At 40.6% G+C, this 20,705-nt stretch overlaps 1 protein-coding gene across 2 annotated transcripts in view; it reads right to left on the minus strand.

Moving 5' to 3' along the window:
- LOC139416658 (protein bicaudal D homolog 2-like) overlaps positions 1-20,705 on the minus strand; it is a 39,397-nt gene that overhangs the window by 13,745 nt on the left and 4,947 nt on the right. For both annotated transcript variants that reach the window (XM_071165602.1, XM_071165601.1), the window contains exons 3-5: positions 13,991-14,203; positions 13,560-13,712; positions 1,812-2,309 (exon numbers count right to left, since the gene is read on the minus strand). In XM_071165602.1, the coding sequence (XP_071021703.1) occupies positions 1,812-2,309; positions 13,560-13,712; positions 13,991-14,203 (864 nt within the window). The remainder of the gene's footprint in view (positions 1-1,811; positions 2,310-13,559; positions 13,713-13,990; positions 14,204-20,705) is intronic.

Here is a 20,705-nt window from a genome sequence, read left to right on the forward strand (position 1 = left end):
TAGAAAACACTCACAAAGTTTCCAAAACTGTCAAAATATTGTCTGTGAGTATAACAGAACTGATATTGCAGGCGAAACCATGACGAAAATCCCATCAGGAAGTGCCTCTGATTTTGAAACCGTTGTCTTCCTATGCACCCCTATTGGCCATTGAAAGGGATATCAACCAGATTCCTTTTCCTACGTATTCCCTAAGGTGTCTACAGCATTTTGACGTAGTTTCACGCCTTTATGTTGAAGAATGAGCGTAAACGACTGCATTGCCTAAGTGGTCAGCTGAGGGCTCTCAGAGTGATTCTTGCGTAAAAGACAGAGGTAGTCATTTTTCCTCTCGCTCCTACTGAAAAGCCAATTGTCCCGGTTGATATATTATCGAATAGATATTTGAAATACACTTTAAGGATTGATTATAAAAAAACGTTTGCCATGTTTCTGTCGATATTATGGATATAATTAGATTTTTTTTTTGCCGTTGTCGTGACCGCTATTTCCGGTGGATTTCTGAACATAACGTGACAAACAAGCGGAGGTATTTTGGGTATAAAATAATCTTTATGGAACAAAAGGAACATTTTCTGTCAAACTGGGAGTCTAGTCAGTGAAAACATCCGAAGATCAAAGGGAAATGGTTGACTCGATTGCTTTTATGATTTTCGTGACCCAAGCTTCCTGCTGCTAGCTGGACATAATGTTATGCTAGGCTATGGATAAACTTACACATACGCTTGTCTTACTTTGGCTGTAAAGCATAATTTCAAAATCTGAGATGACAGGGTGATTAACAAACGGCTAAGCTGTGTTTCACTATATTTCACTTGTGATTTCATGAATATGAACAATTTCTAGTAATATGTTTTGACCGTTGCGCTATGATAATTAGTGTATTTGATGACAATTCTCACCGATACGGGATAGGTATTTCCAAGAGGTTAAAAGAATAGCTAGTAAAGGGCCTCCTGGGTGACGCAGTGGTCTAGGGCACTGCATCGCAGTGCTAGCTTTGTCACCAGACTCTGGGTTCGCGCCGAGGCTCTGTCGCAGCCGGCCACCACCGGGAGGTCCATGGGGCGACGCACAATTGTCCTAGCGTCGTCCAGGTTAGGGAGGGTTTGGCCGACAGGGATATCCTTGTCTCATCGCGCACTAGCGACTCCTGTGGCGGGCCGTGCGCAGTGCACGCTAACCAGGTGCACAGTGTTTCCTCCGACACATTGGTGCGGCTGGCTTCCGGGTTGGATGCGGGCTGTGTTAAGAAGCAGTGCGGCTTGGTTGGGTTTCAGTGGACGCATGGCTTTCGACCTTCATCTCTCCCGAGCTCGTACGGGCGTTGTAGCAATGAGACAAGATAGTAACTACTAACAATTGGATACCACAAAATTAGGGAAAAAAGGGGCGGAAATTAAACAAAAAAACAAAAAATAGCTAGTGTTTGTCAGTTTTCAAATAAATGTAATCGGCTATTTTGGTGTCCTTGATGTCCTTGGTGCCCATGTAGATGGCCTCTGCGTCCTGAAATATATTTTTTTACCCTTATTTCACCAGGTAAGATGACTGAGAACACATTCATATTTACAGCAACGACCTGGGGGATATTTACAGGGTAGAGGGGGGTATGAAAGAGACAATTGGAAGCTGGGGATAATTAGATGGCCATGATGGTATAAGGGGCCAGATTGGGAATTTAGCCAGGAGACCAGGGTTGACACCCGTACTCTTACAATAAGTGCCATGGGATCTTTAGTGACCATGAAATTCTAGGCCTGCATATAGTAATTTAATGGAATCTCTGTGGATATGAGCCCATTGTGTACCTGCATGAGCTGCTGTTTGAGCTTCTGGCTGTCTGAGAGGTGCAGCTCACTGAGAAGGTCAGACACCAGGCCAGGGGCGGGCCTCAGGAACACATCACTGTTCCTGGGGGTGGAGAAGCGCTGGACGTGCCCGTTTGCCTTGGGGTTAGGATTAGTAGGAGCGCAACCAGACCCTGGGCCATTGTTGTAACCGCTGTCCTGGTCGTGCTCCTGGTCCTCAGAGCTCCTCTGGCCCCCTCCGCTATCGCCACTGTCATCCAGCTGCTCCAGATGCAGCTCCAGGTTGCCCACAGAGTCGAAGGGGTTGAGGGCCAGGGCCGAGAGCTCCCTCCTCAGGCTGTTCTTCTGCTCCCTCTCCTCTTTCAGGGCCTCCAGGGCCTCGTCCAGTTGATGCTCAGCGATCTCCCTCAGCCGCGCCGCCTCCTCCAGCTGGGCCCGGAGAACCTCATCCTGCTCCTCCTTGTGGGTGAGCTCCAGCTTCACCGCCTCAAACTCCACCTGCAGATGACAAACGAGGGGGCATGTGAGGACAGAGACTCAGAGAGAGTAGGCCTGAGTTTACACTCTGTTAGTAGTGTTTTGAATGTTCCGGACAATAAAAGTGAATCTTATCTTGTCATGTCTGTTGGGTGGTACTGGACTAGGAATGTGTAACTGTAAAATGCATAGCTTATTATTACTCTTGACCATAGAACACCAACAGGAATGTTCTACATCGATTACTTATGGCTGGCAGTTGGTAAAATATTTTTTTTAAACTTTTGAATAATTGATCTGCACTACTTGGCCAACTCATGAGTAAACTGACAATCGAGTTAGAAGAGTTTACGTCACATTTAGAGTAGGCTTACGCGTGACCAGGATGAGAATCTTATCTCTCCTGATTGTTCACTGAGAAGTCCCACTGGAGCGATGCCATTGTCTCACATCAACTGAGATGACTCCCCAAAAATGAGTGTGTGTCAAGACAGATTGACAGGGGCAAACACAGTCAAGGCCCTGTCAGCCAAACTCAGAACATACATCAGACAAGGCTAGCCCTTATTCTTGAACCACTGGGAAAGAACCCTCAGATACCCTCAGATACTAAACCCAGCAGGAGATGGAGACTCAAATGGACAGGAAGAATAGAAACCAACCGACCACAGAATGATCTGGAACACGCTATTGTCCATTTAGAAATAAACACATTTCTACTGTTTGGTATGACATGGCACATTTTTCAGCAGTTACACAAGGTTCCGAGTAAATCTGGGTATGCATTCCATGACCCTTTTTGGGAAGAGTAGGAGTATTCTGGCCCAAGTCCCAAACTGGCTGTTGATGGGAGACCAGGGTTTGTTCAGTAGGGCACACTGCGGTTAAACTTTATTCAATAGAAAACTACAATCATATTGGACAAGTTCAGCTATATCCTTCGTTTCAAAAAAATTTCTTCATACTGAACGGCTCTGTGTTACCCGAGTGTTGATTACATAGAAATATAATAAATAGAATGGGCTTGGAAGCTCTAACCCAGTCAATTTGACTGGTAAACTCATGGGTACGCTCGCAATAGTCTGAGTCGATACTCATGTCATAATAAGGAATTCCCCTCGACCACGCCCACAAACATTCTTTCCCACTGACCCCCCAGTGTAAAAGAACCAACTTCGCTGTTCATTTTTGGTTATACAAAAATAACAAAACATGCCAAAATGCTGCTGTGTTGTTCCATGTACATGTAACCAGGTCAAAAATCCCACATAGGGAAATGGAGCATGCGAAAAGAGCCCTGTGGCTTCAGGCAATTCGGCATGGGAGAGCAGGGACCCAGTGTCCAAGCAGACTCCACATAGCTGTTGTATGTGTGTGGAAAATATTTCAAATCACAGAAAACCTCCTTCCATCAGCAAGGGCATTGAAGATGAAACGTGGCTGGGTCTTTCAGCATGACAATGATCCCAAACACACTGCCCGGGCAACGAAGGAGTGGCTTCGTAAGAAGCATTTCAAGGTCCTGGAGTGGCCTAGCCAGTCTCCAGATCTCAACCCCATAGAAAATCTTTGGAGGGAGTTGAAAGTCCGTGTTGCCCAGCAGCAGCCCCAAAACATTACTGCTCTAGAGGAGATCTGCATGGAGGAATGGGCCAAAATACCAGCAACAGTGTGTGAAAACCTTGTGAAGACTTACAGAAAATGTTTGACCTCTGTCATTGCCAACAAAGGGTATATAACAAAGTATTGAGATAAACTTTTGTTATTGACCAAATACTTATTTTCCACCTTAATTTGCAAATAAATTCATTAAAAATCCTACAATGTGATTTTCTGGATTTTTTTTCTCATTTTGTCTGTCATAGTTGAAGTGTACCTATGATGAAAATTACAGGCCTCATCTTTTTTGTTGTTGTTGAATTTTTACCCCTTTTTCTCCCCAATTTCGTGGTATCCAATTGTTGTAGTAGCTACTATCTTGTTTCATCGCTACAACTACCGTACGGGCTCGGGAGAGACGAAGGTTGAAAGGCATGCGTCCTCCGATACACAACCCAACCAAGCCGCACTGCTTCTTAACACAGCGCACATCCAACCCAGAAGCCAGCCGCACCAATGCGTCGGAGGAAACACCGTGCACCTGGCCACCTTGGTTAGCGCACACTGCGCCCAGCCCGCCACAGGAGTCGCTGGTGCGCGATGAGACAAGGACACCCCTACCGACCTAACCCGGGCGACGCTAGGCCAATTGTGCGTCGCCCCACGGACCTCCCGGTCGCCGCCGGTTACGACAGAGCCTGGGCGCGAACCCAGGGACTCTGATGGCACAGCTGCGCCACCCGGGAGGCCCGCCTCTCATCTTTTTAAGTGGGAGAACTTGCACAATTGGTGGCTGACTAAATACTTTTTTGCCCCACTGTAGGTACAGCAGATCCCCTTATTGTATGAGACACTTAAAATGTACTTTTAGAGGCCATTCAATACAATACTCATTAAAACAAAATCATTTTAGGTCAAAAGAGATTAGACTAATAAAGGAAATAGAGGAAGTAACAGTGCAGGTAGATGGTAATGGAAACTTCTAGAGGAACAAAATAGGTTAGATGAAAAACAAAGAAATGGAGGTACTTATTCAACGATTAAGTGTAATTTGTTACAAAAATAAAGGAAATTGGATGGAAAATTGTAAAACGCACAACCTTTTATTTTATTTTTAATCTTCAACATAGAAATGCTACCAAAAATAATTGACAGAAACTCGTTAAATGGAGTCATTCATGAGTCACCATATTATATTTTGAAAGAGGAAGCAAAATATTTTCTGCACGTTTTCTTTTCAGTCTCCATTTCCACTGAATGATGTTAACTAAGGATTTCTTTCATAATAATAATGTAAAATGAACAAATTTACAGAAAGACCTGTGTGAAGGCCAACTTACAGAAGAGGAACTTTGAAAATATTTATTGCCCCAGTCTGAAAAAACACCCGGGCTTGATGGTATACCAGTATCAGACCTTTGATGTTCTCAAAGATCCATTATTAGCATGTTTTAATTACTCCTATATAAATGGTAAACTTTCAGGTACTCAACCAGGTCTGATTTCATTACTACTAAAACAGGACCCAGGTGGTAAGTATAAAGATCCAGTCTATTTCGAAAACTGAAGGCCTCTAACACGTCAATAATGTGATGCGAAAATCCTGGCGAAATGCATAGTGCACAGAATAAAAAAGGTTTTATCAGATATTGTTCATCCTGATCAGACAAGTTTTATTTACATGGACGATATATTGGAGATAATTTACATGAAAACAATTGAACATTACGAAATATCAAAGATTCCAGGCCTGGTCTTCACAGCAGATTTTGAAAAGGCGTTTGATAAAGTATGACTAGAATTTATATATAAATGCCTGGATTACTTTAATTTCTGTGAATCTTTTATACAATGGGTTAAAGTTATGTACAGCAACCTCAGATGTAAAATAGTAAATAATGGTTACTTCTCAAAGTATTGAGCTTTTAAGAGGAGTAAAACAAGGCTGTCCGTTGTCTCCATATCTACTTATTATGGCCATTGAAATGCTAGCTATTAAAATTTGATAAAAACCAAAACATCAAGGGGTCAGAAATCCAGGGGATAAAAACAAAAGTGTCAATGTATGCCGATGACTCAAGTGTTTTCTTAAGTACGCAATCTGGATCCCTGCAGTCTCATTAAAGATCTTGATCACTTTTCTAGCCTCTCTGGACTAAAACCATATTACCATATTACAGATGGTGAAGTAGACATACTTGGTATTCACATCTCAAAAATATAAATGAACTTACCACAATCAATTTCAATAGAAAGTTAGCAAAAATAGAAAGAATTCTGCAACCATGGAGAAGTAAATACTTCACATTGATGAACTCTTTGGTCATATCAGTTCACTTACTGACTAAATGGCAATGCCTACTCCATACTTGTTTTAAAAGTCAAATTAGCAAAAATAATTTATTTTTATTTTGAATGCTAAGCCAGACAAAATTAAACGTGCCTATTGATATAATGAATATGAGTTTGGGGGGCTAAAATGTTTACATTTTAAACCTCTCACTAAAAGCTTCACTCATACATAAAAGTTACACTTAAACCCAAAATGGTTCCCAGTAGATTAAGGCACATCCCCTTTTTTTATTTTTTTTTTATTTTTTTAATACGGCCATTTTGCCTTAATACAGATAGCTTCTCATTTCCAACTAATTGAAAATGAAATTTTGTTTAAAGTATTGCCCTTTCTTAAACAAGCTATACAAAGCTAGTTACAATTTCAGTTTTGTCCTCCAGAAAATATAAAACAAATATTACAACAAATGTTATGGTTAAACTCAAATATAATGATTAATATAAAAATAAAAAAATATTTATGGAAAAAAATATATTATATTTATTAATTATATTATGAATAGGATCAGAGGAGTTGTCACATATGCAGCTATGGGAATATGTGCTCAATCCAAATTTATACAACCAACTGATTGCAACATTACCAAAAAAATGGAAGAGGCAAGTGGAAAAGGGAGAAGGCAGGGAACTTATTTGCCGGCCATATATTAAGGATACAAATTGGCTGAAAGGAATTGGCACAAATAGAAAAATATACCAGTTTCATTTGAGGACAAACATTTTGACAATTGCGCCATACAGGTTGCAAAAAATATATATTTCCGATGATATTTCATGAACTGGTACAAAAAACAACAACACTTGATTCAACACTTTTTTCCCCAAGTTTTTCTATTTAAATTATTATATAAAATTCGTGCCACCAACAAAATGCTATATATATATATATATATATATATATATATATATATATATATATATATATATATATATATATATATATATATATATATATATATATATATATATATATATATATATATATATATATATATACACACATACACACAGTGGGGAGAACGAGTATTTGATACACTGCCGATTTTGCAAGTTTTCCTACTTACAAAGCATGTAGAAGTTAGTTGCCCTGGCTGTGTGTTTCGGGTCGTTGTCATGCTGGAAGACCCAGCCACGACGCATCTTCAATGCTCTTACTGAGGGAAGGAGGTTGTTGGCCAAGATCTCGCGATACATGGCCCCATCCATCCTCCCCTCAAAACGGTGCAGTCGTCCTGTCCCCTTTGCAGAAAAGCATCCCCCAAAAATTGTGTTTCCACCTCCATGCTTCACGGTTAGAATGGTGTTCTTGGGGTTGTACTCATCCTTTTTCTTCCTCCAAACACGGTGAGTGGAGTTTTGACCAAAAAGCTCTATTTTTGTCTCATCAGACCACATGACCTTCTCCCATTCCTCCTCTGGATCATCCAGATGGTCATTGGCAAACTTCCGAAAGGCCTGGACATGCGCTGGCTTGAGCAGGGGGTACTTGCGTGCGCTGCAGGATTTTAATCCATGACGGCATAGTGTGTTACTAATGGTTTTCTTTGAGACTGTGGTCCCAGCTCTCTTCAGGTTATTGACCAGGTCCTGCCGTGTAGTTCTGGGCTGATCCCTCACGATCATTGATGCCCCACGAGCTGAGATCTTGCATGGAGCCCCAGACCGAGGGTGATTGACCGTCATCTTGAACTTCCTCCATTTTCTAATAATTGCGCCAACAGTTGTTGCCTTCTCACCAAGCTGCTTGTCCATTGTCCTGTAGCCCATCCCAGCCGTGTGCAGGTCTACAATTTTAGCCCTGATGTCCTTACACCCTCTCTGGTCTTGGCCATTGTGGAGAGGTTGGAGTCTGTTTGATTGAGTGTGTGGACAGGTGTCTTTTATACAGGTAACGAGTTCAAACAGGTGCAGTTAATACAGGTAATGAGTGGAGAACAGGAGGGCTTCTTAAAGAAAAACGAACAGGTCTGTGAGAGCCGGAATTCTTACTGGTTGGTAGGTGATCAGATACTTATGTCATGCAATAAAATACAAATTAATTACTTAAAAATCATACGATGTGATTTTCTGGATTTTTTTTAGATTCCGTCTCTCACAGTTGAAGTGTACCTATGATAAAAATTACAGACCTCTACATGCTTTGTAAGTAGGAAAACCTGCAAAATCGGCAGTGTATCAAATACTTGTTCTCCCCACTGTATATATGGGGCATGCGAATAGAGACAGAATAAATAGATAATTTATTCTGGTTTTACCCCTATGTAGCTTGTTTCTGGTCGAAGGTTCAGGAATGGTAAAAAACATAATCACAACATGCACTTCAAATTAACCTTACAAATAGTCGTGTTGGGCGATTTGGAAAGCCATAGTCAGTCAATAAATAATATAACACTTGTAGGAAATGTTTATCTTTAGCTCGCAATCTGTGGATACTATCCAATTAGAAAGGTAAAAAAATTATGTAAAACATCACAGCGCAATAGAAAAATATATGGCACATGGGAAACAAATGAGCGTGGTCTATGGTGATAGGTGGGATGGGTTGAGTGTGGCTTGGGATTAAAGAGCAAATGTTTGGTCATGTATTATTGTTATGTGACTGCTTTATATAAAAGTACAATGTATGTAAAAATGTGTATGCAAAATGTATGTATATCTAGAAAGAGAACTGTATAAAAAAAAAACATATATATTTATGCAAAGCTGTCATCAAGGCAAAGGGTGGCTATTTGAAGAAACTTAAATATAAAATCTATTTTGATTATGTTTAACACTTTTTTGGTTACTACATGATTCCATGTGTGATATTTCATAGTTTTGATGTCTTCACTATTCTACAATGTAGAAAATAGTACAAACAAAGAAAAACGCTTGAATGTGTTCTAAAACTTTTGACCGGTAGTGTATATCACACACACTTCAATGTACAGTGCATTCGTGAAAGTATTCAGCCTTACTCTAAAATTGATTAAATACATTTTTCACCTCAATCTACACACAATGCCCCATAATGACAAAGAGAAAACAGGTTTAGACATTTTTGAAAATGTATTACAAATTTAAAAAAACAGAAAAACCTTATTTGAATATGTTTTTCCGACCCTTTGTTATGAGACTCGAAATTGAGCTCAGGTGCATCCTGTTTCTATTGATCATCCTTGAGATGTTTCTACTACTTGATTGGAGTTCACCTGTTGTAGATTAAATTGATTGGACATGATTTGGAAAGGCACACACCTGTCTACCTAAGATCCTGCAGTTGACAGTGCATGTCAGAGCAAGAATCAAGCTAGGAGGTTGGAGGAATTGTCCGTAGAGCTCCAAAACAGGATTTTGTTAAAGCACAGGTCTGGGGAAGGGTCCATAAATGCTCAGCAGCTTTGAAGGTCCCTGAGAACACAGTGGCCTCCATCATTCTGAAAATGGAAGAAGTTTGGAACCACCAAGACTCTTCCTAGAGCTGGCCGCCCGGCCAAACTGAGCAATCAGGAGGAGGGCCTAGGTCAGGGTGGTGACCAAGAAGAACCAATGGTCACTCTGACAGAGCTCCAGAGTTACTCTGTGGAGATGGAAGAATCCTCCAGAAGAACCACCATCTCTGCAGCACTCCACCACGCAGGACGTTATGGTAGATTGGCCAGACGGAAGCCACTCCTTAAAAAGGTACATGACAGCCCACTTGCAGTTTGCCAAAAGGCACCTAAAGACTCTCAGACCATGAGAAACAAGATTCTCTGGTCTGATGAAACCAAAATTGAACTCTTTGGCATGAATGCCAAGCACCACGTCCGGAGGAAACCTGGCAACATCCCTACGGTGAAGCATGCTGGTGGAAGGATCATGCTGTGGGAATGTTTTTCAGAGAGAGGGACTGGGAATCAGGATCAAGGGAAAGATGAATGGCGCAAAGTACAGAGAGATCCTTGTTGAAAACCTGCTCCAGAGTGCTCAGGACCTCAGACTGGGGTGAAGATTCACCTTCCAATATGACAATGACCCTAAGCACACAGTCAAGACAACACAGGAGTGGCTTCGGGACAAGTCTCTGAATGTCCTTGAATGGCCCAGCCAGAGCCCGGACTTGAACCCAATCTAACATCTCTGAAGAGACCTGAAAATAGCTGTGCAGCGACACTCCCAAGCCAACTTGACAGATCTTGAGTGGCTTCTGCCATCATACTGACTCAACTCAAGCTCACTTTAATAATGGAAATTGATGTAAAAAATGTATCACTAGCCACTTTAAACAATGCCACTTAATATAATGTTTACATACCCTACATTACTCATCTCAGTCTATACTGTACTCGATACCATCTACTGCTTCTTGCCTATGCCTTTCTGTAACACTCATTCATATATCTTTATGTACATATTCTTTATCCCTTTCCACTTGTGTGTATAAGGTAGTAGTTGTGGAATTGTTAGGTTAGATTACTCGTTGGTTATTACTGCATTGTCGGAACTAGAAGCACAAGCATTTCGCTACACTCGCATTAACATCTGCTAACCACGTGTATGTGACAAATAAAATTTGATTTGAGAAGAATGGGAGAAACTTCCCAAATACAGGTGTGCCAAGCTTTTAGTGACATACCCAAGAAGACTCAAGGCTGTAATCGCTGCCAAAGGTGCTTCAACAAAGTACTGAGTGAAGGGTCTGAATACTTATGTAAATGTGATATTTCAGTTGTACATTTTTTATACATTTGCAAATTTGTCTATAAACCTGTTTTTGCTTTATCATTATGGGATATTGTGTGTAGATTGATGAGATATATAGATTTTTTTTTTTTTTTTTTTAAATCTATTTAAGAATAAGGCTGTAACGCAACAAGGGGTGTGAATACTTTCCGAATGCACTGTACATACAGGCCTAATGAAAAATATAGTAACTTGTATTTAAACGTAGCAATTCAACAACAAACGCTGTTTAGCCTGCGCATCTTTTACAGCATGTCATTGCCTCGATGCTCAACTGGTTAGCAAGTGATTGTCATTTTTCCAATGGTTGTCAATTCCTTTAGGTCTTCTTTTTCACTGTGCTCATCTCTGTATTTTCTATGCTGTAAGCCTGTTTTACATTAAGCAATTATCAAGGTCAAGCCTGCTTCTTTCCCTGAATCGACTATTAGGCCAATCATAAAAAAAGTAGCAAAATAAATATCCTATAGCTTTTGAAGCCTATAGCTTTTCCTGGGATTTAATGACAAGAGCAATGGCCTATTACGGAGAGGCTTGCGTAGCTTATAGCCTGTTGCGCATGGGAACAGCTGGAAGAGAGGCTACTGATGTGCAGTCAAAGTAAATATTAGCTAGATATTAGGCCATTCATTAGCTAAATATTTGGGATATAAAGCTAAATATTTCCATATCAGTGTAAGAAAAATAAGTTAACAGATTATGAAATGGCAGGTCTATAGTGCGTTCCGCCAGGCTGCGGTCCCCAGGCACGCAAAGCTCCACTATTAATTAGGCCTTGGCCTACATTTTTCTACAAGGAAATTGCTATAACACAGCACAATGAGGAATTTCTTATTGTTATCAAGTGAATACACAATTATTGTAAACTGAAGTGATTTAGGCTAATTTGAATAACCACCGAAATAACTGCATATTTGGATCAGTTTGGATCTATTCTCGACAGTTTAGAAGAACCAAAAAGGTACATTAGCAGGCCACTCATATGGTGTAGGCCTATTTCATCAGGATGCAGTAAGACAGGAAAATATGGGCTTCTCCTTTAATGCTGTAGCCTATTTTACATTTAGCAAGCAAGAGCAATCTCTCCTCCAATACGCTATTAGTAGGCTAAAGGAAATAAGTCGAAATAAGTGTCCAACAAGCTTTTGTAATCTGTCTTTTCCTGGGACTCCACAAGATTAAAAAGGAATAGTCCTTGCAGCAGAGAGGCCAGGTGCGTAATTGTGCAACAGAACAAAGACAGGATCGAGATCTAGCCTATAGCTAAGTAGAAGCATATGCATATTAGACCATAATTCATAAGCTCAATATTATGCTTAATAGCACAGTGAATGTTAATCAGATAACAAAATCATAGGTAGCCTTCACTATGTGGGCTCCTGAGGCTGCGCTGAGTGCACTCCCTCACAGTTCCCGGGTACGCAGCTCGAAAAGCTACCCTATTATTTCAGTTTTTTTAGGGACAAGAAATATATCCTCCTTGGCTACAACAAGACAATGTAATGTAGAATGTTATTGTTTTCAATTGAGTACAAAACTCTAGTCTACGCTGTCAACTGCAGTGAATAGCGTGTCATTTGAATAACCTTTCAAAAGCCTGGCGTTTTGAATGCATATTCATTTTGAAATAACTTGCCTGCCTGCGATTGGGCAACCATTTGGATCAGTTAGGTTTTTTATTTCTCAACAGTTTAGGCTTCAAGGTCAAGGCACATTAACAGGACAGTAACATGCCATTTTTTGTCATGACGTAGGAGGATTTCTAGTGAGGCACATATGAATTATGATAATGCACAAGTGCGGAGGAAGTTATATCTTTAGTTTCCACATTTGGCTTTAGTCGTTTAAAATACTTCTTAAAAGTTAGGTGGACACACAGAGTGTATATATCAATAGGAACATCTTCTTTCCATAACAGACTGACCAGGTGAAAACTATGATCCCTTTTTGATGTCACCTTTAAAATCCACTTCAATCAGTGTAGATGAAGGAGAGGAGACAGGTTAAACAGGGATTTATTTTGCCGCGAGACAATTGAGACATGGATTGTGTATGTGTGCTATTCAGAGTGTAAATGGACAAGACAAAATATTTAAGTGCCTTTAAACGGGGTATGGCGCACCGGTTTGTCAAGAACTGCAACGCTGCTGGGTTTTTCACGCTCAACAGTTTCCCGTATATCAATAAGGTTCCACCACCCAAAGCACATCCAGCCAACTTGAGAACTGTGGGAAGCATTGGAGTCAACCTGGGCCAGCATCCCTGTGGAACGCTTTTGACACCTTGTAGAGTCCATGGACCCAAACAATTAAGGCTGTTCTGAAGGCAAAAGGGGGTGCAACTCAATATTAGGAAGGTGTTCCAAATGTTTTGTACACTTAAGTGTCTATCATTACCCATTATGACATCTTTCTGATTGCATTCTGTATTTATACTTTGATGTGTGTATTTTCTGTAATTCAGGGCTTATTTGTAAAAGAGACCTTGGTCTCAGTGTGACTCCCTGATAAAAATAAAGGTTAAATTAAATTGACTTGAATGGAGATGGAGATACTATTCTATTCATTCTATTTCTATGGTTGATTATCAGTGAGGTGAGAAGGGAGAGACACTGACCTGGTTCTCCTTGAGTACAGACACCTGTTTCTGCAGACAGGTGTTCTCCTCCTCCAGCTCACTGTTGTCCTGGAGCTGCTGGAGCTCCCGCACCTTATACTCCTTCATCTCATTCCTCATGTGGCCCTTCTCCGCCTCCCAACACTCACACTCCTGTGAACGCAAACACGCTCTCAGTGGAACTAATTACACATTAACGTTATGGAAGCACTGCACATTGCTCCTTACTAAACGTTAACACACAAGAGACTAGCAGGAATTAAGGGCGTAAAGTAATCCCTTTTTGACTAATACTAGGAATTCCTACATTTGAGTTGAATGGAGAGACTAACAAATTACATTAAATAGAGTTTTATCTTTCCATATGCAAGAAAATATTGGTGTGTAAAGCATTCAGTATCTCAGTGAATGGATAGGCCGTATATTTATACCTTCTTTAGCTGGGATGAGAGGCCAGCCAGACGGTCAATCTCTGCGTGAGCGTTGCCCAGAGTGATACGCGCCTGCCGTAACTCGACCTGAAGCTCAGCCATGCTGGTTGCCATGGCAGCCTCCTTGCTGGCAGTTTCCTGCAGCAGGCACTCCTCCCGGGTCTCCCCATCTGCTGCTGCACGCTTGTGGTGGTTCACAGAGTCTGACAGAGCCTAGTACACACAGGCGGAGACAAAGCAAAGAGATAGGCATTTATTTCGGTGTCATGTAGACTCTGCCAGAGCCTACAAACAGACAGACAAAAGCAAAAAAAAGGCAACATTTATTTGTATAGAGTTGGTTGCGTGACCACCATATGGTGGTCTGTATGGCATAAGGTCTATCACTGGAGTGAAAACTACAACACAGTGCCAAGTGGCACATCTACTGAAAACGCAGCACTTTTTACTTAGACCCAAAAAAACAAAGATGTATATCGGTGCCAGTGGAAATAGGACTCCACAGACCAGCTGTCGAAATCTGAGCAGTCTTGAGTACATCCCATGCATAACTTAGGCCAACATTTCCTCAGTTGAGAATGTGGTACTACAAACCAGATTAATCTATGGGACAAGCCAAAGAGGAATATATTCTTTCAAATGACATCACCAGTCTGTCTAGAAAATCAGTCAATGAAATAAACTCACTAAAGGATATGGACCACACACAGAACCACTGGCCATGACTATGTGTGAGGGTTAGATGGATTGGACATGGTAGGAAAAAGATTGTAGAATCCCATGAGAAGCTGTCTCTAATCATGTCTGTTGAGCAGCCATGCACAAGGACAACGCCCCATGTCACTAGCCAGGGAAGGATTACTACTGAGACTGCCTGGTGCTGCTACTGCCCTAGCTCAAACCAGTCTGGTATGATATATATCAAACTAATTTGAATTTATGTTTTAACGCGATATTTCAAATGCTTGTATCTCCTTCGCTCCTTCTGTGCTGAGTAAACTGTGCACCTTCCCACTCGCTCACAGATACCAAGCCACTCCCCCTGCCACTCTACAACAAAGACAAAAGATCACTTCTTCCTCTCTGACAACAAGCAGTTTCAACTTGCTATTTGATGTTTGGTCCATCAGAAATCAGTTGATTTCCCTTCTAACGAAACACATAACATGTCTCAACTTCCAAAATGTAGAACATAGCAGACCCTACAAAAATGGGAGTATCAAAGAACATGATTGTGGAACATTTATTTTCTGTTTCTTTTGTGCGCTAGCAGCATTTTAGCCACATACTGTTGGGTGCTAGCAGTCTAGTCCATGTTTTATAAATGTGCAATGAGCATAACATGCATTTATATAAGAAATTGACTTGACAACTCGTTCTCATTCTGAGAAATGCTAATCTTCTTATCCAGGTAGGCCACTTGATTACAAAACCTAAACAAAGTGAACAGACTGTTGTTCAAACAGGTTGCAGACGGACAGGATGGTGTATTCAAAACAATTAAACCACAGATAGAACAATGAGACAGATATTACACCGGACGCATCACTGTGAAGCACCCGTTTGGCGTTCACACTCACTACCATCCAAAAGGCGAGGTCAGTCCAGGTGCATCAAAGCTGGGACCGAGACTGAAAAACAGCGTAAATCTCAAGGCCATCAGATTGTTAAATAGCCGGCTAGTGATGGCTACCACCCGGTTACTCAACCCTGCACCTTGGAGGCTGTTGCCCATCTACATAGACATGGAATCTCTGGCCACTTTAATAAAGGGACACTAGGAACACTACTGCAAAATGTGTGTGTGACCAATACAATTTGATTTACAGAAACAAACAATCCCTTAGCATCGGTAATGTCTTAACAAGGACATGCAGAGCACAGACATGTACACCCTTTTGCCTAACTTCATTCGATTCTCGCTGGACTCTACCTCACTAATAGAATTTGGTCCTTACACTAGGCGAAATACCTGTTGACTCATTCAACGTCAAAACGTATTACGGCGGTGGTAAATAGGCCTATATCTCATGATTAGTCAGGGCTTGACATTAAGGCTTGTCCAGAACAAGTACATATAAAAATAAAAAAATAAAAATGAAAAAATCAGAACACAAAATAGTTTTCAGTAAAATAAAATATACCAATATCAAACAATTACTCTGATCAGAATTGGATGAAGAAAACATTTTAGACAGAGCTAGTCTCAACAAGGCAGTGCAAAAGTCCCGGTCAAACATTTTTTGTTATTTTCTCTCTCCAATAAACGTAGGATGATCTGGGCCAATAGCCGAAGTCTATTTTCTATAGCGGACACTCAGGTGTCATATTGTTATAGAAACTCAAATTGTCTATTTTCTCTACATTTTATATGAATATGACTTGGCCTAGTAAGGCACTCTTTCAGTTTAACGCATGATAGATTTATCCTACCGCGCTATTTCATGATCAGTATTTCAGGAAAGTTCAAAGTTGTTTTTGAATAACCCCAAAACATGCGAGGCCTATGGTAATAATGAGATGGGACAAATAGCAAGATATAAAAATCGAATGAGAAATTTGAACAAAGCTTACAGTTGAGCAAAGCAGTTATAAGACAAAAATGATGCACGCGAAACCAGAAGAAGAAAAATCCCTCCTTGCCGTTGCGAATCAAACGACCAAAAGCCTAATCCTACTATCTGAAATATCATAAAACCATACATTTATGAAGAATATTTTCAAAACTAGTCTAATAGTGTTTAAGTTGCAGCTTTTAAATGGGAATAATTATGGAAGTCGGAGTCCATGCTCTTCTCATATTTTTTTTTTTTAATTACAAATAAATTTAACAACAAATATCAAGATGACAAGTCAAAAGAAAACAGGCTACAGCTGAGAAAAGCTTATGAAATAAATGCCTAGTTGGTCTAAGCCTATTTCCATATTATTTTAGCAATGTGCAACCTACCTAAAATGCATATAGTAGCCTAATAAGAGAAGAGGATGAAACAAACATGTGAATCAGTTTATAATAATCCAGTTGTGAGGACATCAGAGTTGCTCTGCAGCCCATGATGACTTACAACCCATCACAAGACGCACAGCCAGCGAGGCTCGTTGACTGTGTCCCTCACTTCGGCACACACTTCAATGCCACAGCTCCAGCAGAGTTCAATAGGCTATTAGAAAATATTTGGCTCCACTAAATATATTGGGTGTTTTGTCTATGTCATGATTCCTCTCGTCTATGGGCAAGCGTAGAATAAAAATTCTGATCTCTGCTATGTACTCAACCCTTTTGGCCAAAGGTGTTTCTGGCCTTTTTGCGGGCTGACAAGTGACATCAGCTTTCGGACAAGTAATAATAATAATTTTAAAAAATTATAATCTGTCCTACTGGTCCGATGATGTAATTTACTAAAGAAATGTGAACAAGCAACCTTTGTTGAACATGCAGTTACATAAAATATGGTATTTACTCACAACATGCAATGCATGACGGGCAGTTCCATTGTAACAGAATTACGCTGAGACTCCACTTTAAAATGTATACCAAACAAAAAACATTGATTTCAAAGTTTAAAAGGCCCAATGCAGTAAGTCTGGGCGATACGTCCTAAAAAACCATATCCCAATTTTTTCACATTTATGGGCGAGTCACAATATATATCTAGATCTTTTAAAATGTCCTCTAAATATGCTTTGTTGTACAATTAAAAAGGTTAAAAAAAAACACTGCTTTTCAAACAGTCAGCAATAATCTAATAAATTAAGGGCTTATGAAGTTATACATAGGCTAAATATAAACCTTCCAAAGACCAGGTAGGCAAATCTTATTTGTGGTCCACCAGCCGCTGTGGCAGATGGATAAAAAAATAATCTAGCAGCAACCATTTATTTATTTTTTTACAGCCAAAATATTTTTTACAAACAATAAAAAGGTTGTCCCGAGTGGCACAGCGGTCTAAGGCATTGCAGTGCTAGAGGCGTCACTTTAGACCCGGGTTCATTCCCGGGCTGTATCACAACCGGCCATAACCATACTTGGCTCATCGCGCTCTAGTGACTCCTTGTGGCGGGCAGCGCACCTGCAGGCTGACCCCAGTCGTCAGGTGAACGGTGGTTCCTCCGACACATTGGTGCGGCTGGCTTCCAGGTTAAGCGGGCGGGGGTTACGAAGCGCGGTTTGGCGGGTCATGTTTCCGAGGACGCATGAATCGACCTTCACCTCCTGAGCCCATTGGAACGTTGCAGCGATTAGACAAGATCGAAATTGGGGAGAGTAGATGATGTGCTCCTAAATAGAAATGTAGAAGCAAACAAATAAATTTGAGAGCAATTAAAGTATTTGGGTGTTTTAGCCTGTTGGTACTTTCATTTTGGAAAAAAAAAAAACGTTCCCGTTTAAAACGGGATATTTTGTCAGGACAAGATGCTAGAATATGCATTTAATTGACAGCTTTGGATAGAAAACACTAAAGTTTCCAAAACTGTAAAGATATTGTCTGTGAGTATAACAGAACTGATGTTGCAGGCGAAAGCCTGAGAAAAATCCAATCCGGAAGTGCCCCAGGTTTTGAAAGCGCTGCGTTCCAATGAGTCCCTATTGAGCTGTGAATGTGTCATCAACGAGCTTACGCTTTCTACGTATTCCCCAAGGTGTCTACAGCATTGTGACGTAGTTTTACGCATTTATGTTGAAGAATAGACGTAGGCGGCTACATTGCGTAAGTGGTCACATGGTGGCTCCGAGAGAGATTCTCGCGTAAAATACAGAGGTAGCCATTACTCCAATCGGTCCTACTGAAAAACTAAATGTCCCGACAGATATATTATCGAATAGATATTAGAAAAACACCTTGAGGATTGATTATAAACAATGTTTGCCATGTTTCTGTCGATATTATGGAGCTAATTTGGAATATTTTTCGACATTGTCGTGACCGCAATTTCCGGGCGATTTCTCAGCCAAACGTGAAGAACAAACGGAGCTATTTCGCCTACAAAAATAATATTTTGGGAAAAAATGAACTTTGGCTATCTACCTGGGAGTCTCGTGAGTGAAAACATCCAAAGTTCATCAAAGGTAAACAATTTAATTTGATTGCTTTTCTGATTTTGTGACAAGGTTGCCCGCTGCTAGCAAGGCATAATGCTATGCTAGTCTATGATAAACTTACACAAATGCTTGTCTAGCGTTGGCTGTAAAGCATATTTTGAAAATCTGAGATGACAGGGTGATTAACAAAAGGCTAAGCTGTGTTTCAATATATTTCACTTGTGATTTTCATGAATAGGAAGATTTTCTAGGAAGATTTATGTCCGTTGCGTTATGCTAATTAGTGTCAGGCGATGATTACGCTCCCGGGTTTGAGAGTCACAAGAAGTTTAATAAACGTTTTTACGAGTGATCCATGCTCAATCAAGCACAATCATCAAGTGCGACAAATGTTCAGCTGCCACTAAGGGACTGGCCATTACCATGGTAACTTGGGTACTCGCTTATCTGTGATGAAAATAAATCTGACTACGATGACTTCCTAGCAGAAGTAGGGGTGCACAACTCCAGGTTTTTTGGAGTCGACTCCTGCGGTTGAGGACTCTTGCTCGACTCCCAAAGCACACTGAAACGGATGTGCACATACCATATTATTGCAGTCCTACTAGGAAGACTACATTTGCGTTTTAGAGAACTGACATGAGCATGATGCTGCCTATTTGCTCATTAACTTTGCCTATAAAAGGCCTATTTTGTTTGAATATCTAAAAAGGTGATGTGTAGGAACTAGAATATTTCAGTGATATTTCTGCTGTGTGCAGCCTTGAAGGATTCAATGGGATGATGCCACACACTCTACGCTGATAAGCCTACTCTTTGCCATGTTATATCCCATTTTGCAAGTGTATTACTAGAGAAGTTGTATATGTAATCATTATCCAAGCATGTGCGTTATTCTAGAGGCCAATTCACACAGGAGTAGTTTTTCCAGACTGCACCCTGTAATTCTTAATTTCTTCTAACTTAACTGACTGTTATCACGGAAACCTGGAGGTTTTTATTCTAGTCGTGAAAATATTTCATATGTCGATATCCTTCCTAATAACAATGACCACCATCCTGCTGACATGAACTGCTGAACCGTATTTGTACTTGAGATGCATTTATGGATGAGAAAGTGAACTTGCCATTTCCAAGAAGTTTAGCAAGGATGCCCTGCTTTGCGATCTATTGCCTAGGACAGGGCTCTCCAAACCTGTTCGTGGAGAGCTACCATCCTGAAGGTTTTCACTCCAACCCTAATCTAGCGCATCTGATTCAATAATTAGCTGGTTGATAAACTGAATCAGGTTAGTTACAACTGGGGTTGGAGCGAAAACCTACAGGAAGTTAGCTCTCAAGGAACAGGGTTGGAGAGCCTGACCTAGGACATCAACAGCCAGCCAGGGTTTCATTAAATAAGATATAGGCACAATACTTTATTGCAGATTTAGGCCTAATTAAACTTATGCATTTGGCGATGTTCAACTTAAATTCACTGACATTATAAGGAATAGCTTACCCATACTCGTTGATAGCCTAATATATACTTTAGGTGAATATACGCATTGCAAGATACAGATTACCAAGATATAGCCTATGCGCACAGTTTCGACTGTGTCTGCTTGCCCTGAACCTCCCTCCCCCTGGCTCACCTGCTCTTTGCTATGAAAAACACTAGTGTGTTTGGTCTTC

Source organism: Oncorhynchus clarkii, chromosome 9 (genome assembly GCF_045791955.1).
Source record: "Oncorhynchus clarkii lewisi isolate Uvic-CL-2024 chromosome 9, UVic_Ocla_1.0, whole genome shotgun sequence".
Lineage (NCBI taxonomy): Eukaryota > Metazoa > Chordata > Actinopteri > Salmoniformes > Salmonidae > Oncorhynchus > Oncorhynchus clarkii.